At 40.9% G+C, this 12,390-nt stretch overlaps 1 protein-coding gene across 6 annotated transcripts in view; it reads right to left on the bottom strand.

The window, feature by feature from the left end:
• The window catches only part of ENOX1 (ecto-NOX disulfide-thiol exchanger 1), a 508,731-nt gene that overhangs the window by 194,165 nt on the left and 302,176 nt on the right, over positions 1 to 12,390 (bottom strand). For all 6 annotated transcript variants that reach the window (XM_075128654.1, XM_048851020.2, XM_048851038.2 and 3 more), the window contains 2 exons: positions 1,407 to 1,547; positions 781 to 918 (listed from right to left, as the gene is read on the bottom strand). In XM_075128654.1, coding sequence (XP_074984755.1) covers positions 781 to 918; positions 1,407 to 1,416 — 148 coding nt within the window. In that variant the 5' untranslated portion in view covers positions 1,417 to 1,547. The remainder of the gene's footprint in view (positions 1 to 780; positions 919 to 1,406; positions 1,548 to 12,390) is intronic.

Below are 12,390 nucleotides of genomic sequence, written 5' to 3'. Positions count from 1 at the left end.
TCAGCTGTGGATCTGGCCCATTGTATGTACCTCACAAGAGTGTTGTGAAACTGAATTCATTTTGACGCGAACCTGCTCCTACCGAAATCAACTGATTTTAATGGGAGCAGGATTGAACCTTCAATGTTTGTAATGGGCAAAATAATATTTTTATTATTGCTAGAAAGATTAAGTGATCCACTACAGAGCTCTCACAAGCTGTAAATGAAATGAGAAAGTAAAAGAATAATAGCCCTTGAAAATTAATTATGGTGTTCAAAAAAGTTAGAAGAACAGGATTGCTTCTCTCTTTCAGTTAGCTGATGTTACCAGTGGATATGAATTGCATGTGATTCACATTTTTTCCGAATCTATTTATAGCTACACTTTCTTTTGTCAGCACAACCATCTTCCTCCAGTCAGGAGGTTGCAGCCACTGCCCAAAACCTCAAGGAAAGCTACTGGAATGGAAAATCAGCTCTCTCTCAAAGACTAAGTTCGTCTCTTGATCCCCTCCCTAACCTAGACCCAGCATAGAGCCTGGAGATGAATGGTTTAGAACTCTGATTTCCCCAAAGATTTTGGCTGTTCCACTTGGTTAAAACACGGTATGGATTACATACCCATTATACAAAGAGACTAACACATAGTATGCAATATTAATCACAGAAGCTGTGCACCTACAAAAATTGTTCTGAGACTATAAAAATACACCTGTCTTCAGAAATGATTCCAGATGTTTATAAAAAGATTGAAAAAAATCCATAGACACATGCAACAAATCTCTAACAGAAATCTTACCTGTCACAAGCTGTTGTCCAGCTAATCCTACTGGAACCATCCCGAGGTTATTCATAGCGGTGGCCCAAGCTGTTGGATCAGTGACTGACATATTAAGTTGTGTGGTATCTATAGTTGTACTTCCCAAACCATCAGCGGCTGTGGTAAAAGAAACAAATTCTGAGTTTAAAAGTCAATATGCCACAAATTGTAACAGAAAAAAGGGTGTTTGAGACATAAATAAATCTCACCAAAAATAATCAACTTTTTTATTATTATGATACATCTTTTTGGAGCACCCATAAAATTACTAGGTGCTGTATAGCAGTAAGAGAAGATACGATCCTGCTCAAAAGAGCTTATAATTTAAGACTACCTAATCAATGGCAAATGTTTCTATGGAAATACACAGCATGAAATTTCCACATATTCAAAGAAGGGACACATTTCTCATGACATGTACCGGGTAGTTTATTAAAGAAACATTAAAGACATTTTTTAGGCAACTGTATGTAAAAAGAGGTCACACCAATTTTACTTATCTTAGGAAAAAGATTATTAAGTTCCATTTGAAAACAAAAGTTACTTATCACTAATCGTTTTAGCAACAATATTTTTGGTGGCCACTGCATAGTGCAGATGCTTACCAGCAGCCATCGTTTAAACTGGTTCCTTTTGTCACTGACTGACTTCAAGTAGGAACGTATCCACTACTGTATTAATAACATCTTGCAATGGGAAAATATGTCTGTCACTGAATGCAGACTCCACACACAGTTCATTAGGCGCTGCAAGAAAACACAAGTAATCAGATATTAAATGCTGATTTTAAAGTCTAATTTCAAAATAGCATGCCCTGACTGAAATCTATATGAAGTTCCTATCTACTCACAGTTGGATCTCCAAATCCAGTTCAGTTGTACACCTTCATCAGGTGTTAGTGAAGGAGTTTCAACTAACCTGGATTCTTGCTTACTGAATAAATGGTGCCCATGTATGAACCTATCGGATGTCTTGCCTCTGGCTGAAAAGCCTTCACAAATTAGGTTTTATCAGTACCTGCACAGCCACCTCGGCATGCCGGCATCAATTGAAAGGACATACTTGGGCTGCATATGAATTTTTTTAAAAGTTAAAAATTAATTGATGTTGTGAGTTTCGAGGAAACAGTTGCCTGTTAAATATGTTTCCAAGCGAAGGAATAACTTTAAGAGTGGAACACTAACCAGGAAGGGCTTGCAATGTTAAGGAAGACATACTTTCTTTAACAAACACAATATCCTGAGCCCACAGAGTGACACCAGTGTGAAGGAATGGGGGCACATCCAGCCTCCATCTGAAATGTCTTTGCTTTTGTCAGGTTTCTGTTGCAACATGAAAGGTTGCAATAAAGGTAATTCTTTTGTCTGTGACTCTTATTTGTCTGCGTATTTCTGATAATTAAAAGGATTTGAAGAAAAGGAAAATAAAGCATGTAACCAAACTGAGAGGTGACAACTTTGATTATAACAGCACCTTCAAATTCTTACGGTAGAGAGAGCAATATTTATTTTGCTTGAGATAAGCACATATCTAAGCCTATTTTAGGCCTTTTATGCATTACTTATGTAACAGACTGCAGTGGGTTTTTTGGAGCCTTTACAGTCTGTCATGATTGCTTCACTGCTGTGTAAGAGCACTAAAGGCTTGATCCAAAGCTCATTGAAGTCAATGGAAAAATTCCCATTGATTTAATTGTGCTTGGCTGGTTCAAACCTTAAGTCCCTAGTCTTTCATCACAGAAGTCAGCTGAAGTTTTGGAATTCATTTCACTGGAAGCAAAAGGAGGCTTTAAGGATAAGATTTGCAAAAGAGAATCCAAAAATGCATATAGAGAATTTGAATGTGCAAATCTCACATTTGTTTGGGCTAAAGGCTAACTGCACAGACAAAATGTTTATGTAAACAACCAAACACACATAAGTGTAAATGTGGGTTTGAGAAAAAATTTTAGGTGCCTTTTTGGAAAATAGTTTGGAGCTCATTTTCTTTATGAAAATTACTTAAGAGACATTAAGCGTGTGGTTTCCAGTTTGTTAAGCTCAATATTTCATCTTTAGAAAAGACATAATAAAAGTGATTAGACTATATTTTAGATTAATTCTCCCCACACTTTTATCTTCTAATATTATGTGAATATAGTATAAACCAGAAAGGTTAACATGGTTGTACAAATGGCCTCCCTCCCATAAGTAATGCAGAGGCATGGAGCTATAATTACAATTCATGTCATATAAAGGTGATCACCTTAAAAGCCACACAGGTAAAAAAAAAAAAAATTACGTAATGTAATCAGTTAACTCTGCACATTTATAATATGTTGTAACTTACAAATGGGCACTTTTACTAAGTTAAAACATATTTTGTTCTGGGGCACGCTGGGTCTACTTAAAATCTCAATATTTATCATATTTCACTATTTGACCTTGCTATGTCATGTCTTTATTGTGCTATGATAACACTGACATTTTATGTACAATCACTACGTACCAAAAACACTGGCCAGAGGTCACAGGATTCTCTGAACAGAGGGTGGCTTTCATCAAGCAAGCTACATATTGAGATGTTGAAAAGTGGTTGCCTAAACTGCAGCTTCTTAAATCCATATTTAGCTCCTTCATCTGCCTCAGATGACAAATTTTTGGCCACTAACATCCATTTCAAAGTTAGAGCTGGTCGAATTATTTGCAGTCGATAAGTTATCTGACATTCAGTACATCCTCTTTCCTTTTTATGAATCATTCACAATTCAATCCTGACTTCTACATGTGTTACTCTTCACAAGTAAATGCTGAACATTTTAAGTAAACAAATTTCTGCCTATTGGCAGCTTGCAAACTATTTGTTTTGACAGTGTCTTTTACCATGTGTTATTGGGATGCACTGCTGGTCAGCTAAATCACTTGAGTATGGCTTCTGCTTCTTGACTGGACAAGAGAAATTTTAAACAGGAGAATGATGAGTGGCAGTAGAAGGATGAGTGGCAAATCACCACTCATGCTAAAATGCCTGAAACTTTGGGGGTTTATGAACATTTTCTTGAATAAACCACGAGTTGCAGAAAATGAATAATATCACTGCACAAATAACAGCAAAGGAAATGCATTGTGTTAATTCATGAAAATATTTGTGATTCACTTATTGAACAGTATCACTAGCTCTGGTTATGAATCTGGGGAACTCCTGGTTTTAAAGTGCCCATAGCTTCTCCCACGTAGCTCAGGGATGCTTTGCTTTCTCCCTGACCAGCTGGACATTAATGACATGCTCCCTGTCAGTACCCGGGCCAGGGAAACTAATGATCCAACCAGCAGACCAAATTCGGTGATGAATCCTGAGCACGTGCCACCTGAGGCACTTGCACATACGCTAAGAAGAAGAAAATAGCCGCAGGAAGGGTGAAAGACAAAAAGCCAAAGCCTGAAGCTGAACTGATCTCCTCTAACCAAGAATTGCTGCAGGCTATTTTGTCAGTGAAATAGAGCTGAATAACAAATCTGTGCACCTAAGCTCCTTGTTGAACATTCTGCAAAATGATGTACATTAAACTGGTGAAAGATGCAAAAGAGAAGCACAGGACTGGACTCTGGAGTTAGAAACTACTAATTCTAAAAATCCTTAAAGAAACTCCACCCAAAAATTGATATATAATGGCAGCATTGACAAAACTGTAGCTATAGTATTGAGAACAGTGCTGGTACAATACAAGATATTGATCTGTTCTTCTTTCTCAATACAGATTCTTTATGGGAGAAAAATTCTTACATTGCATTAATATTATGCAAAATGATATTGCATAAAATAATCTTATAGAGATGCTCAATAGTCAGTTTAGACTCAACATTTAGGTTTTGTAAAAAAAATAGTTTTACAAATCATAATAGTAAAAGAAAAGTTTGATTTTTTTAATAAAAAGTTTTGTGTGGCTTTAAATATTTCCCTGCAGTTTTTGCCACGCAAACACTGCAGAATTGCTCTGCACCAGAGCTAGAAAGTCATACAAACCAGAAACAAAAGTGAAGCGGACTATTTTATTTTCACTGACCACACTGTATGCAATGCAACAAGCAAACAGATATAAAGGATGAAAACTGTATTCAATTTTCAAAAATTCTCCCCCTTTTAACAATTAAAGGTGTTACTCATAAGATAGGGAGGGAAATTTGTTTAAGACTGTTGGGGGACAGATCCTCACCTGATGTAAACCAGCATAGTTCCATTGAGTTCCTGGGGAGCGAGGCTGTTTTCCCTCAGCAGAGGAGCTGGCCCATGATTTTAAACCAATTGATGCTCTTTTAAATATTAGTAACATGAAGGCATTCAAAATAAATGTTCTGATTCTGCAAACACTCATGCGCACGAGTAACTTTACTCAGGTCAGTATCTCCACTGAGCTGAATCTAGCCCTAAAAATAATATAGAGGAGAAAACTGGAGAAAGCTTTCTGTATATTTTTTATTTTTATGGAGCTTCCAATTAACACAGTATTAATGCCCAATGCAGTAAACACAAACAGAACTCTAAAAAGACCACAGAATAGTTATGGGAATCTCTCTTTTCGTAGTCACAAAGCAAATATCCATGCTCCATCCTTACATGGTGGGCTGTGGGAGACTTTTAGACTTTCCTCAGACAGGCTGTCAGGAAGATAAAGTGCCGACAAGTCCATTCCAATGAGAGCTTCTCAGTCATAGCAGATTGTACTTAGTACTCATATTTTATACCAGGCAATTGAATGCAGTTACCCAAGTGAATACAGAACTTGGTTATATATTGTGCATCAATTATCACAGTCAATGAATGCCATGAGACAAAGAGATTAACACAACATAAAACTAATTCAATAACACAACAGATTGCTAAATTAAAACCCTACCCTTTAGATATCCATAACACCCCAGACAATTGAATTGCAATATGACAAAGCAAATTAAACTCCCTACTGTCAAAACTGCTAGCAGAATGCCCAGGTAAAATGGTCAACCAAATATGCCAGCAATTTCAGAGGCAATGAGGACTGGACCGGGTAGTCGAGAGAAGGATCTATTCCACCCTCTGCCGCTGACCTGCTGGTGACTTCGGGCAAGTCCCTTCACCTCTCTGTAACTTCTGTGATCACTACATGCCTCAAGGAGGGGACTGATGATATCAACTTTCCAAAAATGAGGATTACAAGTTTTCAGATAATAAACATCACTGATGCTGATTAACAGTTCTAAAGAGAGTGGCCACTGTAATCAGGTGGATTAAAAGGCAAGAGGGTGGACAGAATGATGTGACTCTTTTCAAGGTCTGATATCTTATGAGCCACCAGATCAAGCTGGATTTCCAACCTTTCCAAAGGTCTATAGCATTTGTTTCCATCCACTGTGATTCATAGGGGTGTATGGGGTGCATGGGAGAGGTAGTACCTTTGAGTGATCCAAATTGCTGGAGTCCTTGAGTGGTTCTTTTCCTCTCTGGTCCTCACTGTACACCCAGCTCTCACCTGTGGCTCCAAGTAGCTGTAAGTATGCGACAGCGGCCACACCCCAGTAAACCACCTTGGCAGGCGGGCTAAACTAGGTGAGGATAACCGGAAATGTGGAAACTGACGGTGATTTAGGGATTCCCCTCCCAAGCATACGAAGACTGTTATGGTAGTTAAGGTGAAAGAGACCATATGTTGGTCCAACGGCTTGAAAAGCAGTGCAGCAACGTATTATGGAAGGCGAAAGGCATGATGGGGCACTACATGGCTATCCACTGCAGCTAAAGAAGCCTCCAGTTGTAACAGTCTTTGTGCCACTGTGCCAAGCTTCAGCAGCTGAGAGAATAGGATTGTCCCAGTGCAATGACTCTTTAATGAACTTCACACACACGTCATTCAATGCACATCTCTCTTTAAACGTCCTGTGGCAATGGGGGAGTGGCAAAGCAACAGGTGAAGATGATTACTGGCAGTTGTAGCACCAAGCCTGCATGCAAGCAGCCTGGGACATTGGTTGCCCATTCCTGACCCAGGAAGCTCGGCAACAACCCAGGTGACAAAGCATCCCTTTTTAGGATTGCACTGCTCTCCCTTTGTAAGGGAAGCAGCTAGAAAAGGTGCCCCAAACATTCCCAGCCCAAATTAAATCCGGCCAGCTTACTGCCGCTGGCGGATCATCCTCAAAATGGTCGAAAAGTAAAGATAACTAAAAAAGCACTAAAGATTGCTGCTTGGAACATCAGGACTATTATAGACAAAGACGATACCTCTCGATTTGAAAGAAGAACAGCTCTCCTTTCAAAAAAGCTAGTCCGGTATGGCATTGACATTGCAGCACTCAGTGAAACTAGATTGGCAGATGAGGGCATTATTACAGAACTGGCTGGGGGTCATACCTTCTATTGGAAGGGACAAGAACCACACAAAGATAGAATCCTTGGTGTGGGAATTGCCATTAAGACCAAAACTCTTGCAATGTCTTGAAGACTTTCCAATAGGCATTAACAAAAGACTCATGAAACTCCGGTTACCACTAAATAAGTCACGATTTGCTACCATCATCAGTGCATATGCTCCCAGCCCGCCTTAACAAGCCCTGACGATGCTAAGGAACGGTTCTACTCTGATCTCGACTTGCTCATCAAGTCAACACCACAAAGTGACAAACTAATCATCCTAGGCAATTTTAATGCAAGAGATTCTTGAAAATTCAAATTCCATAAGCATCGAGGCCATGCTGATAAAAGCCCAATTATGCTGGGTTGGACACATCATTAGGATGCCTGAACATTGACTCCCCAGAAAAATTTTCTATGGAGAACTGGCACAAGGACACCAGAATCAAGACCGCCCCAGAAAGCACTATAAGGACAGCGTTGGCAACAGCATACACTTTGGTGCAATAAAACCAGATGATCTTGAGAAAGCTGCGTTAAATAGATCAGCCTGGCAGCACAAATCACTCAGAGCTTTCCAAGCCTTTGAAGAGGATAGAAATAATCGATTGTCAACTGCAAGGGAAAAGTGTCATACTACTGCTACAGCTACCAAGACGCTCACCAATGACTGTCTCCCAATCTGCTCATGAGCATGTGCATCACCCTTTGGACTTCAGAGTCACTCCAGAATCCACAAAAAGAGAGAGCATGAAAATGTCATAGCCGAACTGACGGACAACACACACTGTGATTCATAAGATATTGGACATTAGATCAGTCACTGCACCTCCTGATAAGGCAAAAATACAGGCCATTTACCAGACAGGTCAGGGTGTTTTCAACATACCACACACTTTCAGCTAGTCTCCCTCTGCTGCTGCTTTTATTTACGGATTAGTAGAGCTGCAGATAGGATTGCCAGGTGTCTGGTTTTCGACCGGAACACCCAGTCGAAAAGGGACTTTGGCAGCTCCGGTCAGCTGCTGACTGGGCCATTAAAACTCCAGTTGGCAGCGCTGCCAGTGCAGCAGGGCTGGCAGGCTCCCTACCTGGCTCCGTGTGGCTCCCAGAAGCAGCCAGCATGTCCGGCTCCTAGGCAGAGGGATGACCATGGGATACCCCATGCTGCCCCCACCCCAATGGGAGCTGTGGAGGTGTTGCCTGTGTGGGGGGGAAGCACGGAGCAGAGCCCTGTGCCGCCCCTTTGCCTAGAAGGCAGAGGGACATGCCAGTCGCTTCCGGGAGCCACCAGAGATAAGTGTAGTCCAGCCGGAGCCCGCACCCAAACCCTCTCCCATGCCCTAATCCCCAACCTCCTTCCCCAGCCCTCCCACACCCAAACTCCCTTTTGAAGCCTGCACTCCAACTTCTGCATCCAAATTCCCTCCTGGAGACTGCATCTCCTTCTACACCCCAATGCCCTGCCCCAGGACTTAGCCCCATCCCACACTCCCAGCTGGGGCACTCAACCCTGCCCTGCACCCCAACCCTCTATCCCATCCCAGAGCCTGCACCCCAAGCCAGAGCCCTACATGCCCTTCCACACTCCAACCCCCTGCCGCAGCCCAGAGCCCTCTCCTGTACCCCAAAACTTCATCCCTGGCTCCATCCTTGAGCCCGCACCCCCAGCCAGAGCCCTCACCCTCTCCCAAACCCCTCATCCTCGGCCCCACCCCAGAGCCCACACCCCCAGCCAGAGCCCTCACCCCTTCCTGCATCCAAACCCCCTGCCCCAGCCTGGTGAAAATAAGCAAGTGAGTTAGGGTGGGGGAGAGCAAGCGATGGAGGGAAGCGGGGATGGAGTGAACAGGGGACAGGGCCTCAGAGAAGGGGTGGGGCGGGGCGTTGGGGTAGGGGTGGGGTGGGGCAAGGGTGTTTAGTTTTCTGCAATTAGAAAGCTGAAAACCCTCGCTACAGAGTTTGCTTCAAAAAAAATAAGTTAGACCACACTGCTCACCCACTGCTCACTACATGTGTTAAATATCTACTTGATCATCTTTGGAGGAAGGAACTTGGAGAAAGAGAAAGCATTAGCAGCTGCAGCCAACATCACGACAGAATTTTCTCTCTCCCTATCATCCCAGCCTTCTTGCCTTCAGCACACAGAAGAAACATTTCAGAGATGACTTCTGTACCACTCTGGCTTCTACTCTTAATTTCATGAGTGTAGCATTTCAAGTGAAGGTGCCTTTCTGCATTTTTGTATATTTTGAAAACTCCAAACCCATCTGAGCTCTGAAATTCAAAGGGTTTGAAAATGCCTAAAATGAAATGAACAATATCCTTCTGTGCCAAAAAACTGCTACCACTTTTCCTCCACACTTGGGTACATAAAACATAGGAGGCCCCCAAAATAGTGGCCAGAGCATTTTTGAAAATCTGTCCCTTCTTTAGGCACCAGACAGCAGCTGAACTCTTTTTAAAATTTGGTTGCAGTTATGGATGCTAAGCACTTCAAAATCTGGATCTTACAACAATGTTTGGTTGACCAAAGGGTGCCCATTATGGAAGATCCAGTCTTCAAACCATAAAGCAATAAGGAGATGAACTTTTTTGAGGTTGAGTGCAGCACAATCTGTTATTGCAACTGGCAGGTGTATAAGAATATAAGTCTTCGGGAAATAGGAACTTATATACACAATGAATACTGGAGGTATATTTATAGAATTAAAATGGTGAGAAATGAAATTATTCTTTTGATTTTCAATCATTTGGGATGAATTATGATACCATTACTCACTCCCAACTCGGCCACTGGAAAATTATGTAATCCTATAAACTCACAAAATGAAAGTTATCATATAACAACACTTCACTTTACATCTTGTATGTACAATGTATGTTTCTGTATATGTATATATATATGTATATATTTGCATACTCACATATGAGCATTTACACCAGTAATGATTGCATTGCAGTCAAACCACAAATCATAATTATGTCAATGGACCTAAGACAACTGAGAGAAAGTCACAACGTATTTTCAGTTTACTCTGAAATCTAGCAAAGCCAATTTTCACACAACATATCATCTGGAAGAATTGCTCCTTCAGGATGCTACGTGTCTAAATGTTTTGGCTCAGCAGTTTTTGAAGATAATATCTGGAACACACAAAGGCCAGATTTCCTCCAGAAAGTAGAACACGGGAAGATTTCAGGAATGTAAAAATAAAACAAAGATCTGTGAGATAAATAGGTGTTCCTTTGTAATGTTGTTTTAAAAGTCACTCAGCAACATTTTTTTAATCCAAGCCAGAACTTCACAGGCAACCAATGTAAGGTCTTAACAGGTTACAAATGTGCTTGTTCTTTTGTGAGAATCCTAGCAGCTGCAGCCTGAATACACTGAAGTCTGTAAATAACAGATTCTGGAGACACAATAAGCAAGACATTATAGAAGTCCAGCTTAGGGATAACAAAAGCATATGCAGGACTAAAATTATCTGGAAAAAAGCAAGTTTGCAAGCTAGCAATGCAGTGAACTAATGATAAAAAGCAAATTTGGATACTGCTCAGATACAAAGTGCCATTGGTGGTCTCTGTTTTTCCACTTTGTCTAGGAGCTGATTTTAAATTGCTGATTGTGTGCCTTCCGTTTCAGAGGAAGAATGCTTACAGAATATATTATACCATTTCACCATTTCCTATTGCAGTTTTTTAAGCCGTACAGATGTAAATACATATATATTTGAGGCTTCTGACATTTTCGAATCAAATTATAATGATCATGTTTTAAAAAATATAATGCTGCTTTTCATCCAAGGTCCTCAAAATGCTTTTTTTTTTTTTTTACAAATATGACATTCCTCAAATCAATACTTCAAACGATAAAGGGAGCACATACAGCACCCTGTCTTACAGTGGGGAAATAAAATATAGTAACAGAAATGACTGTATTGTGTACGACTGGAGGCTTCTATACCAGAGGCATGTTTGGGGAAAAAATCTTTCTTACTTGAATAGTCTCACTTTCAAATAAGAAAGCAAGTGAGAAAATAGGTATAAAAAACTTAAGAAATATTAAAAAACCATAGAAATATTAAAAAGAAAAGGCCTAGCAGGTCATCTAGTCCAGTCCACTGTCACTTGGCCAGGTTGTTCTCTCAAAGACTGGAGCTTCAAGATGCATATCTCTCTTTTTCATATGGAAAGAAGGCTTAGCTGCCATCACTATACCTTCCTCTGACCTCTTGGCCCTGAGGAGGCCTCTCCACAACCTGATAGAAATTAGTCAGAAAAAAATACAGCCCAGGACTGTATTATCCTTACTGCATAGACCACTGCCTGCAAGGCGCAGAAGTAATCTAGGGAACAAGGTGCTCAAGGGGGCGCCCAGGTAGCCTGGTTCCGTTGCTGTGGGAGCAATGGTGGTGGCACCAGCAGTTTGGAGATCCAGGGCCTCCAAATGGATTGCGCTGGCTTCTTGGGAATCTACCAGAATTGTAGGAAGAGGTCAATTGTGCTGACTTGGCAGGATAACATAGGGTGGGGGTGGGGAATCTCTATGAAGGGAACCTCATGGAGATTTCCTCACCACAGCCTCTTCTCACAGGGCTTCCTGCTGGAGGGGATGATCTAGGGCAATGTTCCCTATAGCCCAATACATTTCAAGTCTGGCTTGGGATGTCTCAAGCAACATGGCTTTCACCGCTTCCTTTGAAAGACTGAATTATACTGATAAGCTGAGTTTAGACTCTTCACCAATGCCATTTAATACAAAAAAATCAGATATATTCTTTCTCTCTATATATATATGTAGTTGTGGGGATCCCTATGTAATAAATTGCACTTATCACATCCCTTTGCTCATCATACCACATTCTGTCCATTAATCCATTCTTACCACAGCTATTTCAAAAAAGTTTCAGACTCCGTTTTTTTAAAAACTTGACCTACCACAGAACATTTCTGCTATTCCCACCTTGACACAGTGTGAAATCCTCCCACACCCAACACCTACAAAATTAAACTGGACTGATGTGTAACTGCCCATAGTCACTCCTGCACCTGTGACAAATTTATAATCCAGTATCTCACAACCCATTGGGGCTAGAAACAGGAGTTTTAACATCACTGAAAAGGAGAGATTCCAGTTGTGAACACATAGCACTTGCTTCTCGCCCTGGAAGATTAGGAGATAGCTTAGCTTCACATAGCAACATTATGTATGGAAAAGCTAAT

The sequence above is a fragment of the Caretta caretta genome, chromosome 1, assembly GCF_965140235.1.
Source record: "Caretta caretta isolate rCarCar2 chromosome 1, rCarCar1.hap1, whole genome shotgun sequence".
NCBI lineage: Eukaryota > Metazoa > Chordata > Testudines > Cheloniidae > Caretta > Caretta caretta.
Note: the sequence above shows the minus strand (reverse complement) of the source record. Positions and strands in the feature narration are given on the sequence as shown.